General features: G+C 39.0%; 1 protein-coding gene across 1 annotated transcript; it reads left to right on the top strand.

Moving 5' to 3' along the window:
* The first annotated feature begins 4,983 nt into the window (after positions 1-4,983).
* Positions 4,984-19,559, top strand: LOC131232518 (ATP-dependent Clp protease proteolytic subunit 4, chloroplastic). The gene is made up of 2 exons (XM_058228803.1): positions 4,984-5,564; positions 18,918-19,559. Exons 1-2 carry the CDS (start codon positions 5,116-5,118, stop codon positions 19,399-19,401), a joined length of 933 nt encoding a protein of 310 aa, XP_058084786.1. The 5' UTR covers positions 4,984-5,115; the 3' UTR covers positions 19,402-19,559.
* Positions 19,560-19,820: the final 261 nt, after the last annotated feature.

The following is a 19,820-nucleotide window of genomic DNA, read 5'->3' as shown; positions in this document are numbered from 1 at the left end:
ACTAGTTAGACCAAAATCATAAAAACATCACTTTATTAAAATTGCCTATACGCACCTATACAATGATGGTGTGGATGATCCACGCCATTCATTGTATAGATCAAGAAGAAATTAACAACATAATAAAAAGTTAAGAAGATCTAACGATTAAAACTTACCCGATCGAGCCTTCTTAGAATTTCCTCTTCCTTTTACTTGAATTTTTTTTTATGATATTTAATAAAAAATTTATTATTACCATTTCAAGAATTGATCCCTAAACCTCTCTCTCAACTAAGAATTTCACTACCAACTCAACTATTGACTTGTTTTTATTTTTTATTTAAAAATAAAATCTTTAAATATTTAATCTAGTTTTTTAATAATGTACCAAAATTTAGGGTTGTTACATTCTACCCCCCTTAAAATAAAATCTCGTCGTCGAGATTTAGAAACTAACATTTCAATTTTTATTTTTTTTTTTCTTTTTGTTTTTAGTGGCATTGGTCACACTTATATTATGGATGGTTTTATACACTGGATTGGTCTTTTAGTTTTTGTAATGGTGAATTTATAAATATGTAAAATTTTGTCAAAAACTATGGTTTATAGAAAATTCAAAAATTCATACAGTGAAGGTTGTCTAGAAATAAACATTTTTTTCCAGTTAAAAATAAAATTTATTTTTTTTTTTAAATTAAAATTTTATTTTCTTAATTATTTTCTTTTGAACTCGATTTATTAATCTACGATGTAGCCTTTGAATTACCTTAATTGGACTCGTACTTAATTAGTTATGAGTTTCTCAAATTAGGTGATTTTCATTATTTAACAAAATATAATGAGTAAATTTTTTTCTTTTAAATATTATGGGGTCTTAAGTTGGGTTTTTAAGTTTCAAATATCATAACAATCAATGATCTTATGTATTGCATCACTCAAAATAACCAACAGAATATTTTAAATTTGGACTCACAGACACAATGTTATTTACAGAATTTTAACATTCGAATCAAAAGTTAAAATGACTTGAAATTTGAAAAAAATGTCATTAACTATATGATAAAAAAAGAAAAAAAAATCAAATTAAAATTATTACTTTTACTAGGGTTTTTATCGCCGCTAAGGATGAAAAATTATGTTGTCCAACAGTCGTTTCTATTATTTACAGTCTAATGTTTAAATGTTTATAATTTCTTTACAATTCGAATTATCATAAAATTTTATGGAGTTGTCTATGGGTATTTATATGACTAAAAAAATAATATATTCAGGAATTATTTTGAACGATAATTTTATCTAGTTTGATCAGAGATACTAAATTGGTCTAGATTTTCACTCTATAATGTTGAAATTTATTAGAAAATTAGAAATAATTTAACCATACCTTAAAATTTAGGGAAGACATTGTCCTATACTTGAAAAATATTCTAGTGAGTTTGATAATTAATTATTTATTTTTTTCTTTTTTTTTCTTAAATTTTTTTTTTTCCACCAAATATGGACTTATGATCCTATAAGAAGGAATTTTTAAAATTTAGTAGAGATTATGGTTATTTTATTTTCTACTTAATATATATTTTTTTCTTTAAATAAAATACTTCAAATAAAAATATTTATTTAACCAAAGGTAATTATCAAAATGAAAATTTCTGTTAATTAAATCTATATAAAGTCAGTATGGGCAGATTGAATTTCGGTTTGATGATTGTTGTTTATATCATATTTTATTATAGTTTAAAATTTTCAGATTAGATTCAATTTTTTTTCTGGATATCTTATTATAAGTTTACTATGTCTTTGTAAAATCTTATCTAAAAATTTCAATTATAAAATTTTTTAAAATTCCTGCAGTCAGACCTATCTAGAATTTGATGATTTATGACCAGCGTATACTAATTCACTAGAACAGTATAGTTACTATGAGACCCAAATTTTATTATTATTTTTATCTTAATTTAGACTTGTTTATCTTCGATCAAGCTTTTGAATCGCCTCAATCGGAATAGTACTTTTATAGTTATGAATTTTACAAGTTGGATAATTCTTGCTGCCCATTGCTGTTCAGCAGAATTTTGTGAATTAAAATATCTTTAAAATTCATTTTCATTATGTTAATCCATCTTAATCTAAATTATATTCAAATAAGAGTATGAGGAATCTAAATTCTTATTTCTACATTTAACAAAAATTAATAGGAACTTAGTTTTGAATTTCAAGTTCGTCAACCCATACATCAATCAAGAGGGATATCTTAATGAGATGTTTCTAATTTAAAGGGTCTAAAATTTATGAAATTTAATGGGGTACATAACCTACAGGTCACTCCAAGTTTTAGAAAAGACCTCGCTCTGATGCCATTCTGTCACGCCCCGAAATCCGGGCACAGAGTGTGCACCCTCAGACCCGAGTTTCAGTTCGTAACTCGTACACAAAGTGTACTAATTTAATTCATTAATCAGTTTAATCAGAGATGATAATTATATTCAATATAAGGTCCATCATAATCTCAATCACACATGCATAATACTTAGCACCAATCAACTAAACATATATAAATCTTGACGACTCTTAAAATAAAATGAACCTTAAAATCATTCATTTATTATACCATTATAATATAATGATATTTATTCCATGCTAACATTATTACAAAGAAATAAATCTAAATAATTGCTTAAAGTCTCAAAATAAATGTCAGTATGCATTATTCGTTAATTAAACTGTGCTAACAAAATAAAACATATAATTAAAAATTTTCTAATGCCGCCACTTCATCCTTGAATAGGTATGGCCATGTTTCAGGCAGGTTGTACAGTAGATCCTTCCGGTTCTTGCGTCACATCATCTGTTAATGGCTCCTCTGTACGGTTTTTCCATCAATAAAAATGTAAGCTGGCCAGGCTTAGTGATATAACCCAGCATAGTTCATAATCATAGCAATTAAAATAATACATAAATACATGTACAATGATATGAATGTAAAATGATATATGAATGTAACAGATGGGATGATCGTCCATCTGCTTGGGTTGGAGGTCGTCAACCCGCATCCACCCATTGGGTAGGCTTTCACCTTTCGGTAGGCTTGAGCATAGCCCGCATCTGGTAACGCTCTACCAGGATCGACATTTCTTCCAGGGAGGGCCCCTAGGATCGACCATGCATTATGCAATGCAATGAATGAAGGATGATATGTAAATGCATATTTTTCATATTTGGCATAGTTGTCTCGATTAAAATATTCACATATAAATTTATCGTACAATTATCATATCAAAATATTCAAACCAGTAAATCAATCAAACAATCACAATGATTTATTTTAATTTTAATGAATTATGAGACAAGTTGGGTTACTCACCTGAGTCTGGTAGTATAGACTTTATGAGGTAATTATGTTGGTTTGAATTCAGAAATCTTATCAGTTATATCAACAACATTATTATTCATATGTTTTTATTACATGGTGGGGCCCACCTCTGATTAACATCCTAGGTGGCCAGATTCAAAATAATCAAATAATTAAAATTTCTATTCTATTTTTTTCTCCTTTTTAAGATTATAAAATTGAATGATAATTACTTGATCGGGGTGGTCCATCGGATGGTCAGATCATTCAGATTCTTGAGGTATTATCATGTTTTGTCTCTACACATTAGATGGATGGTTTGGATCGAACCATACATACACCGATGACCCATCTCGACCTTCTACGCCAAGTGATACCAACACTTGCGCAAAAAATCTAAGATTTCTTTACTAAACACTTTTAGATCTGACTAATGTGGCCTATCTGATTGTTAGATTGATCTAAAAATTATGGTCCTTGTATATTTTGACCTTAAGGATCATATGATCCGTACAGATCTATCTTAGCACAATTAGATTCCATCCATTTAATTTATTCCTAAAATATTACTAGTTAGACCAAAATCATAAAAACATCACTTTATTAAAATTGCCTATACACACCTATACAATGATGGTGTGGATGATCCACGCCATCCATTGTATAGATCAAGAAGAAATTAACAACATAATAAAAAGTTAAAAAGATCTAACAATTAAAACTTACCCGATCAAGCCTTCTTAGAATTTCCTCTTCCGTATCCCTTTTAAAGAAAATTCTCATAAGATAGGATGAGCACATCCTCCCTTATCTTGAATTTGAATTTTTTTATGATATTTAATAAAAAACTTATTATTACCATTTCAAGAATCGATCCTTAAACCTCTTTCTCAATTAAGAATTTCACTACCAACTCAACTATTGACTTGTTTTTATTTTTTATTTAAAAATAAAATCTTTAAATATTTAATTTAGTTTTTTAATAATGTACCAAAATTTAGGGTTGTTACATATACTATGGTCGTGCCCACGTAACTTAGTGACGCTACTTCAACAGTGAGATAGCTACTGAAAACGGATTGCCTACTCCCCCTGCCACCGGCCAATGGCTGATGGTCGATGCTCTGTGGGCCAACCATGATGAATATGTATCATTCATGCCGTCCATATATTTTTCTAGGTCATTCTAAGGAATGAGACAAAAAATGAGGTATATCCCATCTCAAATGTACCACGTTATAGGAAAAAAGTATTGAATGAACGTGGACCATTAAAAACGTTTTGGGGCCATAAAAGTTTTGGGTTAAGATGTTCTTTGGCTATTTTTTTTTTCTCTCGAAGGTCTGTATGATCTAATCAACAGATTGGATGTCAAATAAACAGTACAGTGGGCCTTAAGAGGGTTTTAATGGTGGATATCCAATCACTATTGTTTTCCTGTGGTATGGTTCACCTGAGATTTATATCCCTCTCATTTTTGTGATCAAACAATAAAATGATCTTTAAAATTGGATGAACGGCAGGGATGAAACACATACATTATGGTGGGGCCCACAGAGCACCGACCATCAGCCACCGGTCTAGTGGCAGGGGGGGGTAGCCAATCCGTTTCCCCAGTAGACGGCGAAAGACGCTGGTTTCTTATTCGCAACGGAGGCAAAAAGAAGACGTTTCCCTCCTCTTGCAATCCTAGCCGTCCAGTAGGAACGCAGGGTTAGTCGAGAGGAGATAAAAGAGGCTTGAAGCATACTCTCCATCGCTGCGATTTGCAGAGACCCGACACCATGAACTCGCTCTCCATTTCAACTCCTTTCACACCCCGCTCTCTGCTATCGTCAACAGCTCCCACACCCCTTAAACTGCGCACCTCTCTCCATAAATCCCCTCGTCTCCCAATCCAAGCCTATATCTCGTTGTCCTCCACCACGAGGTCACGCGACTCCCTCCCAAAATCCCTGATCGATGCTGGGAATCTAGGGTTAGGGTTTGAGCTCGATCCCTGCCCTTCGTTCTACTCGCCTTCGTACTCCGCTCCTCCGGCGCCATCGACTGCCGCGAGAGGCGCGGAATCCGATGTCATGGGGCTGTTGCTGAGGGAGCGGATTGTGTTCTTGGGAAGCAGCATTGACGATTTCGTCGCGGACGCGATTATAAGCCAGCTGCTGCTTTTGGATGCTCAGGACCCCACCAAGGACATCAGGCTCTTCATCAATTCGCCTGGCGGGTCACTGAGGTGAGATTTCCTTTCCTTCAAAAAAAAGGAAAAAAAAAGTTGGATTTCAAGCGTCACAGGAATTTTTTTATATTTTATATTTTTATTTTTGCATCTGTAGTTTCAACTAAAATGTGTGGTGTTTCTCTATCTCTTTTTGATTCGGGTTCTTGCTTCGTTGTTGTAATTTTGAAGTGTATATGAGTAGAAATTGGTTTTATATGTAACAGTACGAGGGGCGTGGACTCCTATGATGGTTCGTACCACTTTGAAAATGGTGTTGACTCCACCAGACACATGGCGGAGTTGTAAGGAAATCTGGATAATCTTAATGGCTGAGCATCACCCAGAATCCAAACTGAGCAGACGATAGTAACCATCTGGTTTTGATTGTGGATTTTGGACCACTCACTATTTTACTTTTAACATACATTTGAATTGTTTCATCTGTGTGATTTTTTAGCTATACACTACATTCTCAATGTGCCCCACAATTTGGATGTCTGGAGAGCTGTATATGTGTGCCATAAATAAGGAGGAGGCCTCACTGCTGCTTTGAAAATGAACTACCACTGGAGTCCTGTCCTTATACAGGTTATGTTAGATAGGGGGCAACAGGATGTATGATTAAGTTAAATTGTGAGTTATCAGTTCCATCAAGGGAGATGACCTTGCAACAGTAACATTTTATGCAGAGATGATGGAGAAAGTAAAGGAGCTGGGACTGACCACAGCTGATCCGGGACACAACCTTTCAAAGGTGTTCAAGGTTCCGAACAATAGAGAAGATGGAGTGAAACATCAAAGATCAGAGGCAAAAGAGGGATTGAGAAATCAAACAGAGAAGCACAAAGACTGGTCTTGATGGTGAATTATGATGACAAAGCTTTGCTAATGATAAGGAATTGCAAGATAGTAACTTAGAAAGGGAAATTTTTTAAAATGGGTGCGTAGTGAAGATTCTCTTATGAAACATCAGATTTCTGGGTTATGCAGACAAAAGTAGAGTGGTATGCAGGCTAGTTAATATGAGGAAAGTTGATGTTCTGCGTATTCAAGTGTCGAAGCATCAGGTGGTTGATATTGCGGCTCTGAGGAGATTATGGGGTGATAATAGGTGGTGGATAGCTATAGTAGCACCAGGCTCTGCAGGGGGATAGTGGCTCATTCCAGATAATCGATCATTGGAGTGGATTCTTTGTTGGTCCATCTTATGCATCGATCGAGTGGGTGTGGAGTTGGTTATATCAACAACTACAGTCCTCAAGCCTACAAAGATCTCTTGTGGTGGGAATTGGAAGCGATTAGAAGATGCTGGACAGGGCCTTGGTGCATGGGTGGAGATTTCAATATCATCAAATTCACTTACGAGAAAAAGGTAACTCGAAGCCTTCAAAAGGTATGAAAGATTTTGGGGGTTTTGTTTCAAATCAAGAATTATTAGATCTTCCTTCGCTGGGGGCCCTTTAACTTGGTCTAACCATTAGGACAATCCAGTGATGCATAGGCTGGACTGCTTTTTGCTGGTAGAGAGGAAAAGGTTAATCCCCAATGCTTTACAAATCATCATTCCAAGTTTCCAACCTTGGATCAAAATCCAATAATGTTGGATGCCAGTGACATCTACTGGGGGCCTCAACCACCGGATTCGAGAATAAATGGCTCCAAGTCCCAGATTGTAACTCAATGGTGAAGGAATGGTGGTTAAGTATTAAAGCAGTGGGCTGGGCTGGTTAAATTTTGCAAGAAGCTGGAGGCTGGCAAAGCTAAGTTGAAATATTGGGCCATGAAGCTGAAGGCCATGGAGGCGGCTAAATCAGATTTTATCCTTCATTGCATTGAGGAATTGGATATCCAAGAAGCTCAAGGTGGTAGGATCATGAGAGAGCAAAAAGGTTGGAACTTAGAACAGAATGGAAGTTACTCCCCCCCAGGAAGAGAGACTGCATGGAAGCAATAGTCTAGAGCTCTATGGCTAAAAGAGGGAGAGTGGAATACATCATTTTTCCACAGCATGGCTAATGATAGAAGAAGAAAGAATGCAATTAAGGGCCTTAAGATCAGTGACAGGAGAGAGGAGATTCAGGAGGCAGTTTTGAGGTTCTGTGGGAACCTGTATTCCAAAGAGAATCTCCGCAGACATATACTGTAAGGTGCCCCTTTCAAATCCTTGCCCGGAGAAGTGGCTCCCAGCTCGGAAAGCCCTTTTGAGGAAGAGGAGATCGAAGGGGTACCATGGATATGGAAAGTATAAGCCTCCAATGTAGTGTCCTCTAATGTCAAATGCTTTATTGCTGAATGGGTGTCCTCTAGGGAGGGGACCAATGTAGACCTATCTTTTCTTTTATCTTGAGGGTCTGCTGTCTCAGCAGTCCTCTTTTTTGTTTCCTTCTCCTCCTTTTAATACAAGTTATCTTTTTTTTAAAAAAAAAGTATAAGCCTCCAAGGGCTGACAATTTTACGACGGGATTCTCTAAATGTTGTTGGGAGAGTCTCTTGCTTGTCAGATGAGCTGGTAGAGACAATGTAGTGTGTGTGAGTGATCCAGGGTTCAATCCCTGGTAATGTTACCTTTTTTAAAAAAAATGTTGGGAGATGGTTAAGCGAGATTTGATGGATATGTTCAAGGAGTTCTATGAAAGAGAATGCTACTTTAATCAGTTAAATCCTTAAGAAGATGGGAGAGGAGCTGAGGATTTCAGACCCATCAGCCTGGTCAGCCGTGTGTACAAAGTATTGGCAAAAGTCCTGGCTAACAGGGTGAAAGGGGTGATGCACTGGTTTTTATATGTGTGTGTGTGTGTGCGCATTGCCTCAATCATTTCGCCAATCCAATAAGTTGCAGAAATCTCTAATTCCCGATCACATACCTCAGCTTGCTGTTAGGGGCTATGGGTGCATTAGTTGGCATATGGAGTCCGGGCACCAAAAGAATAGAGAAGAGATTGACAACATGGAAGTGAGGCTACCTATCGCTGGGAGGTAGAATTATGCTAATTAAATTGATGTTGGCCAATCTCCCCATGTATTTCTTATCACTATAGATTCCAGCATCTGGTGGTGAAAATAAAAAAGATTCAGCGGCAGTTTTGATGGGGATCTTCAGCGAATAAGAAGAATTTCATCTGGTTAAATGGTAGAATGTTTGCAAAGCAAAAGCAGCTGGCAGATTGGGCATCGGCAAGGTTTTTTTTTTTTTCGGGGGGGGGGGGGGGGGTGGCCTCTACAATGACGAGATTGTAGAATTGGGGATGCGTTCAGATTTTCTGTAAAAAACTGTGAGTCTGCCCTATTTTGGGAAGATGTCTGGGTGGGAAGCTGTCCTTTCGCATCCTGATTCCCACTGCTTTATTGATTGGTTCAGGAAAGAAATCTGTCAGTTAGAGACCATGCAGAAGTTAGTGGTGATATCATTGTGCGGAACGTCGTCTTGACAAGAAACCTAAGAGATGAGGAAATGGTAGAGTTGCAGTCCCTGTTATCCTTCTCACAGGAGGTCCATCTATCCCCTTTGCAAGCTGGAATATGGATTTGGGAGAATTCTGGAATGTTCACGGCTAAATCCTTTCTTCACCAATCATCAATCAAAGAAGAAATGTGGTCTGCTAAAATCTTGTGGAAGTTAGCAGCTCCCCCGAGTGTTACAGCTTTCATGCGGTTAGCGATCAACAAGAAGATCCTTACGGCTGGATAAATTGGAAAGCCGGGGGATAGGATCCCAAACAGATGCATTATGTGTAAAAGGAAGAAGAAAGCAGTGCTCATCTTCTCCACTTCCAGATAGCATCAGAAATGTGGAGTTCCCTCCTTACGGAGTTTGGGATATCTTATGTTGGAGGCGCCTCTTTGGAAGAAGAGTTTTTGACCTGGAGAAGTTGGCCGGTTAGGGGAAAATGAATGCAGAGATGGGAGCTAGTACCATTCAGTCTGTTGGGAAATGTGGAAAGAAAGGAACAATAGAATTTTCAAGGATTCCAGGATCTCCATTGATGCCCTATGTGACAAAGTCAAAGGTTCTATCCTGGATTGGGTGTCTCTCCCTCTGGAATGGATTGGATGGCTGAGTTATGCATTATGGAAGGAATGGTGTAGTTGTGGGGGCTAATGCCTGTGTATTGAGGGAGTTTTTGTTTAACCAAAGATCTTGGGTCATGGCTCTGTTGCTCTTGCCTGTCTTGCTATTGGTATTATCCTGCCTGTGCAACAGCTTTTCGCTTAATGAAAATTTCGTTACCCACTAAAAAAATAAAAATAAAAAAATAAGTCACTTCTGCTGAGGGTTCCCAATGCTCCAGGCCAGCTTATCGGGCTATTGGTCATGGCCCTTTTTGGGTGGGCTTCATCTGGCATATCAGTCCTGAGGGCTAGGCTTAGGCCTAAATTTGAAGCCCGTTTGTTAATTGGACCAAGTTTGGGCTGTGTTTAAAAGACTTTGGTCCTGCCTGAGCCTGTCCTGCACCGTTCAGGGTTTTGAAGAGCATTTTCATAATAAATCGCATTCTTAATACATAGGATATGCTTGACATATTTCATTTGGTTATTAAATGTGTAGCAGAACTTGTGATCCTATTGGCGTAGTTTGGGCCATAGTACATGCACAGTGGGGCACGCCTAATGAATAACCCTGATCTTGCACAAAATGGGTTACCTCGGCTTGGACAGATCTTGGCCTGGCTTAGGCTGGGCTCTTTGACCCGTATTTTGGCTCAATTCAATTCAAGAATCTATCCAAATGCAATGTTAGGGTTTTCTGTTACTGTCGGTTTGTTTGGATGGAAACTATCTTCAGTTCTCCCACCTGATCAATGAACCAGGGACTGAAACGAGTACGAGTTGTTGATTGGTAGAAAGGTTTGAGTTTTAGGGGTTTGTTTGGCTTGCTTCATGTGATATGCATCATAGTAATAAAGAACTGTTGATTTGTTTCTTCAAATTAGTATCTTTGCCAGTTTCAGCTTGAGCATTTCACATGTCGAAATGATAGTATAACCACCACAGAAAGTTGGAGACTGTTGCACAACCTCTAGCATCACTGGAAATAATCAGTGGTTGGCCTTTGGGCAGTTTATTTTGCTAGCCAGTGTCTCTTTGCACTATGGGATGGGGTTGAGGAGGCATGGGACCGCGCACATGGCGCATGTATGATGATCCTAGCCATGCCTCCCATGGGCTCTTCCATTGATTGGGTGCTAACAAAAAATTACCTTGATGAGGGAGTATCCTAACCATCCAATAAATGAACTTCTTGTCATTGAAAGTAAGTCTTTGCTGATTTTTGTCTGTGGACCATTCACTATTGAATCTACTGAATGAACGGTTCCAATCTTGTCCATGCACGCAAATGTGTGCAGCAATGACATGGATGCAAAATACCACCTGTGGTTCCAGCACTGGCTAAGCTCCTTGGCTTATTTTATTTGCATTGGTATGACAAAGGATGTGGATGTAGGTTGTCAGCAAAAAAATGATGACCTATGGTTTAACTGGACAGGAGTAAGGCTCTAAATGGGCAAGGGGAAGCCCAAAAGGACGTGGATGGAGGTAACAACAAAAGATTTGATGACCTGCGGTTTGACTGAGGATATGGTCCTTTTTAGAGTGGAATCGCGAATAGGATTCGTATAGCCGACCCCAGTTAGTTGGCATAGGTCTTAGATGATGATTTGTTACGTACAAGACCTCTACACTAGTTCTTCCAGCTTCATGAATACTGACATATGCATGCGGGTGGGGTTGGAGATCCTCACTAGCATAATTTTATCTTGTTTACTGGTTTCAATTTACATATTTGTCCTTGTCCGGTGCAGGACTCTCCTAGAATTAAATGGTTAAATTTGTGTTCATGGGAAATGTAAAGGTGGATCGAAAAAGTTCTTAGGTTATAACTTAGAACTACTACAACTTTGGGAATATTTTCAGATTTTCTGCTGGCAGCAATCGTATTGATCATCCTTCACAAGGAGGTAGATAACCATCCCCCTTTATTTGACTCTTGTATTTCCTTGGGTCCCTACCCATTTTGTTTTGAAAAATGTGTCTTGAGGTGCTGTGCTTTGTCAATTTGGTTGAGCAGTGGTGGTAGAATGTGAGATGCAAGGTTGGGCTGGTTATGAGTTTCATAAAAAGGTTCTTTCATGTAAAGTCTAACATCAAAGAGTAGAACATGAATGTGTTTGGACATCTGGAGGTCAGAAAGCAGAGGTTTGGGGCGAGATTGCAATTATCAACCCCCAAGAGAAGTTGGGTCCAATGCTGAGTGATCTCTAGGTGAAGAGTTCAAATCTCAAGGAAGGATTTTTTGGAATTCTTAATTGTGAAGAAATTCTTGGGGCTGAAAATTTTCAAATTCGTAAGTGTGAAGACATTCTTGGTACTAAGCGCTGAGAGCCATTTGGCTCAAGGCTGGCGACAAAAATATCCCCTTTCGCATTGGATGGCTTACATGAGAAGAAAGGAAGGAAGAGCATGAGTTGTTGGACATCAAGCCAAATCAATTCAGTCAGTTGCATATTCAAGATAGCAGCCAAGGTCCTATAAATTGGCTTAAAGAAGTTATCGGGCTTATTCTTTTGCAATTCCGAATGTTGTTAATGGTTTTCAAACTGATTGTGTTGACTAATGGCAAGAATAGGAACTCTAGGTAACCTTTGTAAAGTTAGTATGGAAGAAGTGCATGATCACGTCAATTGCTCTTCTTTATCGCTTAAAGAAGATGGGTTTTGATAGAAAATGGGCTAAGTAGATTGAGGTTTATATGGATTATTTCTCAGATTTCTTCAATCGCTCTCCAAGAGGCTTTTTCAATTTTAAAGTAGGGCAATACTGTTTCCCATTTTCTATTTGCAATCATTTTTTAAAGTCTTTGATGGAACATGTGAACGCTAGGAAATTGGTGCCCACGCTGGTTTTGGCGATTTTTGTCGGGTTTTGTTGTGTGAAAGGGGATGATTGGACTGATGTGATTGTTAATGTGATGTCTTGGAGTCGCCACTAGCCACTTAATCTAAAATCCCACAGTTGGCTAGAACCTGCAGAATATGCAAAGCCAGATAATCCGAAGACTATCCTGCTTTAAATTGACTCCTGGTCTGCGATCCGGGATTATTAGTAAGGGATCTCAGTTACAAAGAGGGAAGGTGTTAGGCACTCCCTTTGTCTGTACAAATGTACAGTCTCTATTCCGTGTGGTAAAATAATCTTAAAGGATGGGATGATATGATCGAAGTGAGACTAAGCAAACTTAGATTTCTGATGTAGCAAGATACAAGATTCCGGCAAGCTGTAGAGTATACGTTCAAGGAATGTCTAGAAAAGCAGATGTGATGATGCTAATGTAGTAAAAAAGGGATTAGACTACCATGAGTTTTTGATGTGACAGGATCCGATATTCGGCAAGTCACAGAACATGCATTCAATGGTGATCTAGAGGAGCAAAGGGGTTGAGAAGGGAAATAATGATATGATGAATGCTTGATAGAAGATATTATGATCTTTGGCTTGCACTTGAAGTAGCTAGGACATGGAGTGCACTATGATTAACCCGGATGAGATTGTATGAGTTGAGGATAGCTTGGAGGAGGCTAGAGGAAGGCTAAAGGATGAAGCTTGAAGACTCAAAAGTTCCCTTTTACTCACTCACTTGCTCTTCCTCTCTCCTAATCTCTCTTTAGAAAATTTTGAGAATTTTAATCTCTTGGGTAGAAATGTTGTGTGAAATGAAGAGAGGTGAAGGCTATTTATAGCCTTTTGGGATGTCATTTTGGTAATTCCAGGGTTTATGGAGGGTAAATGCTGACATAACGGCTTGTGATTGGTTGAGGGGAGAGAAGTGCCATGTGGCATGCTCTTATAAGCTCTTGGGTTTGGTAGGATGACAAATAGAGTGAATGTTGCGGGTAGGTTTATAAAAGAGTTGACTTTTGGTTTGATAGGATGGTAGATAGAGTGAATGTTGGGGGTAAGTTTATAAAAGAGTTGACTTTTGGTTTGGTAGGATGGTAAATAGAGTGAATGTTGGGGTAGTTTTATAAAGGAGTTGACTTTTGGAGGGGGCTTGGTAGGATGGTAAATAGAGTGAATGCTGGGGGTAATTCTGTAGGAGAGTTGACTTTGGGAGGGGAGACAACTGTGTGCTAAGAGGAGACACCCGTCGAATAGGGGGCGGTAGTCTGATTACAATTGCTTCTGTGGTTTGGCCGGTGGGCCTATTTCGGGCCCTGAGAGCGGCTTGAAGCCTGTTTTGGATATTTAGGCTCAGAAATGGCTCGATATTGGCTTGGAAATAGCTTGGAAATGGTTCAAGAAATGGATCGATTTTTGGGCACGCTCTGGCTTGAATGATGACTCATAATGGCTCAGGTTTGGTTAGGGTTTGGATCAGGTTTGAAAAATGGCTGTGGTTTTGGGTAGGGTGTGAGGTTTAGGTTCAGTTATTAGGGATTATCCATGCCCTATCAAGTTGCTAGCCTGGGTGGGGTGTCTACAGAACAGGTGTCTCCTCTGAGCACACAACTGTCTCCCCTCCCAAAGTCAACTCTCCTACAGAATTACCCCCAACGTTCACTCTATTTACCATCCTACCAAGCCCCCCTCCAAAAGTCAACTCTTTTATAAAATTACCCCCAACATCTACTATATTTACCATCCTACCAAATCAAAAGTCAACTCTTTTATAAAACTACCCTCAACATTCATTCTATTTACCATCCTACCAAACCCAAGAGCTTATAAGACATGCTACATGACATTTATCTCCCCTCAACCAATCACAAGCCGCCATATCAACATTTACCCTCCATAAACCCTGGAATTACCAAAATGACATCCCAAAAGGCTATAAATAGCCTTTATCTCTTTTCATTTCACACAACACTTCTACCCAAGAGATTAAAATTCTCAAAATTTTCTAAGGGGAGAGTAAGAGAGAGAGGAAGAGCAAGTGAGTGAGAGTGAAAGAGAGCTCTTGAGTTTTCAGACACCATCCTTTAGCCCTCCTCTAGCCTCCTCCAAGCTATTCTCAACTCCTACAATTTCATCCGGGTTGTTCATAATGCACTCCATGTTCTAGCTATTTCAAGTGCAAGCCAAAGATCATACTATCTTCCATAAAGCATTCATCATATCATTATTTCCTTTCTCAACCCCCTTGCTCCTCTAGATCACCATTGAATGCATGCTCTGTGACTTGCCGAATATCGGATCCTGTCACATCAGAAACTCATGGTAGTCTAGTCCCCTTTTTACTACATTAGCATCATCACATTCGCTTTTCTAGACATTCCTTAAACGCATGTTCTGCAGCTTGCCGGAATCCCGGATCTTGTTACATCAGAAATCTAAATTTGCCTAGTCCCATTTCGATCATATTATCCCATCCCTTAAGATTATTTTACCACACGGAGTAGAGATCGTACATTTGTACAGACAGAGAGGGTGCCTAACACCTTCACTCTTTGTAACCGAGGTCATTTACTCAGAATCCCGGATTGTAGACCAGGAGTCAATTTAAAGCAGGAGTCTTCGGATTCTCTGGCTTTGCATATTCTGCGGGTTTTAGCTGACTGCGGGATTTTGGATTAAGTGGCTAGTGGTGACTCCAAGACATCACATTAACAATCATGTTCAGTTCAATCATCCCTTGTCAAACAACAAAATCGGACAAAAATCGCCAAAACCAGCGTGAGCGCCGATTTCCCAGCGTTCACAGAACCAAATGGCCACCGATTGATCAAGATTTAATGCAAACCCCAAAAGGGGAAGCAAATAGATTAATAAGAAAAGAAAGGGATTGCAGGAAAGACCTAACAATCCTCTAGCCGAATGCTAGAGATCACGAATGCAAGACTGTGAGCAAGGTCAACAGTCCTCTAGTTATGAACTATAGATCACTTCCTCCCTTCAACAACTACCATAGAGAAAATAAGAGAATTTCATAAAAAGGAATATCATCCAACTTGTCTCATTCCATAGGCCGTAGGCCTTATTTATAATCAGTCTTTACAATGTGCCATAAAAGCTATAGAATCTAAAGATAGAATTCCTAGCTAGCCAATATATGAGAAAAATATGAAACTACCAAAATTAGAAAATACCGGAATAAGAAAAAAAAATCTAAAATTACTCCTTCCCTAATATATAGATATGAAAGGAAATTTCCTAATCTAGAGATTTGAAAGAAACGGAAAGTAGTAATGGGCTAAAAAGGAAAACTGGTCCTTTTCATGTATACATGTGAAGTGTGCACACATGAGATGTGGGCCTTTTCTTCAAATCTTGATCAATCGGTGGCCATTTGGTTGCATCAATTCCACCTGGCTTCGAAAAGAAACTCGTCATCGAGTTTAAATTGGTAGTCATAATCTATTGTGAAGATCCTCATTTGTATTGTTTCTTTGGCTTCGCTCGCAGTTGATGGTGGAGACCTACATGCCTGACAGGTAACTTGTGCATAATATGGTGTTGAAAGTTGAAACACACAACATCTTTTCTTTTGCTTCTTGTTGGTCCTCCTCATTCTAAACGTCAATTGTAGCCACCGCTTCATCACAGTTAGCTTTCTATCTGTGAGCCTTGATTGAAATTGAGATGGCATTATGGTAATTGTGAAAGTATCCATCTCTTCGACCATCGGATCGTGCATATCTATTAAACCTTTAATCACTTCAATTGGGTTATCCACCAGCCAATCTTTTGGTTTTACTTGAATTTCCTCCGATTTGACTATTGATCAATCAACCAATCCGAAGGAGGATTCCTTTTGGGTTGCCATAACTATCTATAAGCACGTTGTTCCTTGGAATACTAGACAATACATATTGAAGCCCATAAAGCTTTTCCGTTCGATCAAGGGCTCAAAGCAAGCTCTCACAAGCTCCTTGAGTTCTAAAATGTTTCAATATGGGTCATGCAGGTAGTGCTAGACCTAGCTTGAAGTTTGCATATGCCATTTTAATGTTCTGCAATGCCAATCACCCCCTAGTTAAGATTATAAAATGTAACAATTAATGTTTTGAGGTGGTTTTATAGCCAAGGATGAATCCATAAGTTGTATTGTATGGGTTGCAATGGGTCCAACAGTCAACGCCGGTTTTGGGGTGCTAGTTGGCATATTTTCCAATGAGATATCTCTACCTACTGCTTAGAGCCAATCCTGTGCTCTCTTCGTGCGGGACCCAGTTATGAGAAGCTCAATAAAAGAATTGCAGCTTCGGAGAGTCCTTATCTTTATCTTGGTGCTCGTATCACCCTTATTAAATGAATGCTTCCCAATTTCCAAATGTCTTATTCTTTGTTCTTTAAGATCCAGCCATGGTTCGGACTTTCTATGGAAGAGGAGGAAATCCAAAAGCTGAAAAGCCAAGGGGTTATTGGGATTGGTAGAATTAGGGAGAAGAATTGGTTGCTTCTAAGTGGTGGGTGGTTATGGTAAATAATGAGGGGCTTCATGAAGGAATGCCGTCGCTTGCTAATACGATGAGAAGAAAAGTGGTTGGATCATCGGTGGCGTGTGGAGAGGGAGGGAGGATATGTGTGATAAAGTCTTTTTGGAAGGCATATGGGTTAGGTTCCCTAGGTTGTACACTCTTTCAGCTAGAAGTGCCCTCGTCAAGGAGTGCTTTGAATTCATGGGGCCAAAGTGGCGTAGAGGTTGAAGTTTAGGAGGAGCCTTGAAATAATGATGTGTTGGCGATTCTTCTCGGGGTGCTCAAAGGGGTCTTTTCTCCCCTCTAGTGAAGTTAATGAGTGGATTTGGATTCCCTCTTCTGTTGGTACTTTTTGGCTAAGGCATTCTTAAAGGTGCTTTGTATGACATCTCTTTCTGAGCCAGCTTGTGCTGAAGTGTGGGCCACCTTGGCCCCTCCTTGTGTTGAAGCTTTTTGTTGGACAGCCTTTACTGCATGATCCGACACTTGATGGCCTTAAAAAAGGTACATTGTTGTTCCTAGTTTTTTCTTTCTTTGTTGGAAAGAGGAGGAAACAGTTGACCATCCTTTCCTCCATTGCAAGTTTGCTTGGGAATTGGCTCTTTCTTCCTCCGATTATTTGAGATTTCCCTAGTGCTCCCCAGAATCATGGAAGATGTAGTGGTGGTTTGGTCACTACCATGTGCGGATTTGGAAAGAGCGGAATGGGTGTATATTTGATGGCACCTTGCTTTTTGTGGCCCAGATAAAATACAAGGTCAAGCTTCTTATGAGCCCGACTCTCATAGACTAAGATCCAACGGAAACTTTGAGAAGCTGTTGATGCCATTTGGGATAATTGCAAGGCACCAAACATGCTTGATGCTTGGGTAGATGCTCATTGGGTAATCCCGCTCCCTCCGGCACTGGAGGCGCAGTGCATGGTGACAGTGGAAGAATTAAACGTATGTTTTCCATCCCACTTGGTAGTGGCGACTCAAATTGGGCTGAACTGCAGGCAATAAAAACAGTCCTTAAGGTGGTGGTGTTTGCCTGGTTAGCTGGTAGAAACAGAATCCTCACCATCAACAGCCTCTGAAAGAGATCATTCATCATCCCTAACAGCTGCCCTCTTTGCCTAAGCGTGGAAGAATCAGTGGACCACCTCCTCATCCACTGCTTGTTCTCCCGGATAGTTTGGTCTGGCATTCTGAGAGTCCCCCCACACCATGTCTGCTTTTTAACAGTTGGGGCTTTGTTTCTGCTACCTTTTATCTTCTTTCTTTGGGTCTCTTCTCTTTCGTTTTAGCTTCCTTTTTTTAATGTTGCTTTTGTCTTTGTTTTGTTTTTGCCGGTTTAGCTTAATAATATTATCATCTTTCAAAAAAAAAAAAAAAACAGTTCTTAAGCTGATCCAGGAGTCGTTTAGAGGTTCCTTGATCATGGAAGGTGATTCGAAGTGCGCACGCTCTGGCTTCTGATTCCATAGTGACTCTGCTTGCTAGCATTGCTCTATCTGGTATAGTGAATTCGTCAGTGGATCGGCTTGCCAAGGGTGGAGTGTCTAGGCAAACAGGCCCACCTGGAAATGCATATCCATTATCTTAATTGATGCGTGTGTCCTTTCCTTTCTCTTTTGGAATAAAATTTGTTGCCAAAAAAGTAAAGGTTATAAGATAAAAGCATTATTTGAGGTCATAACAACAACAACAACACCAACAGCCAAAAAACTTGTGCTCGTCAATCCATTAGTTGATTCAGCACATGTATTAACTACGTGCAATGGAAATTTACGGTAATGGCTATTGGAAACTCCTTTCCTACAAATGCCTATAGCATCTCTCTCTCTCTCTCTCTCTCTCTCTCTCATCATTTACATATGTTTTGACATTGTCTATTTATTTATTTTTCATGATTGTAATTTATTTATTTTGGCTGAATGTTACCACCTTTCTTATGGATATTTTTTCAGTGCCACTATGGCTATTTATGATGTGGTTCAGCTTGTGAGGGCGGATGTTTCCACCGTTGCTCTTGGGATTGCAGCATCTACATCTTCTATCATCCTTGGCAGCGGCACCAAAGGTAAACGGCTTGCAATGCCCAACACTAGGATAATGCTTCATCAACCTCTTGGAGGTGCCAGTGGGCAAGCAATAGATGTGGAAATTCAGGCCAGAGAGATCATGCACAACAAGAATAACGTCACTAGAATCATCTCTAGTTTCACTGGCCGACCGTTTGAACAAGTCCAGAAGGATATCGACAGAGACCGTTACATGTCTCCGATTGAAGCTGTTGAGTATGGCATCATTGACGGAGTTATCGATCAGGATTCCATCATCCCTCTCATGCCTGTGCCGGAGAAAGTAAAACCCAAACTGAATTACGAGGAGATAAGTAAAGATCCGAGGAAATTCTTGACGCCAGAAATTCCTGATGATGAGATATATTAGCTGGCAGGAAATAGTAAGCCGGGTAAGGCTTTTTCCAAAGTCTTTCTTTTACATTGTCATTGCCGAAATAGCTGGAAATGGGATCGTGATCTTGATTGCCTTGTACAACGTAACTTTTTTAGTGATTAAAAACTCCCCACATCAAATTCTAACTGTTAGTTATGGACTATTTGTTCGACGCTTGTTAGACGACCCAACCTGTCTATTAGATGCATCACCTCAGAAAACCCCCAGAACTAGTGTTGGCTATGAACTCTGCTTAACATATCTGACGCGACAAAGTCCAATTCTGATACATGGCATTTTTTCTCGGTTTTAAAAATTCTGCCTGATTATCTCAACTTCTAAGTGGGATCTGTATCTGTTTACCTGGTTGTTGAAGGGCATTTTCCATAATTTACTCAAATAATAATACTTTT

The sequence above is a fragment of the Magnolia sinica genome, chromosome 18 (assembly GCF_029962835.1).
Source record: "Magnolia sinica isolate HGM2019 chromosome 18, MsV1, whole genome shotgun sequence".
Taxonomy (NCBI): domain Eukaryota; kingdom Viridiplantae; phylum Streptophyta; class Magnoliopsida; order Magnoliales; family Magnoliaceae; genus Magnolia; species Magnolia sinica.
This window is presented reverse-complemented; position numbering and strand designations above follow the sequence as displayed.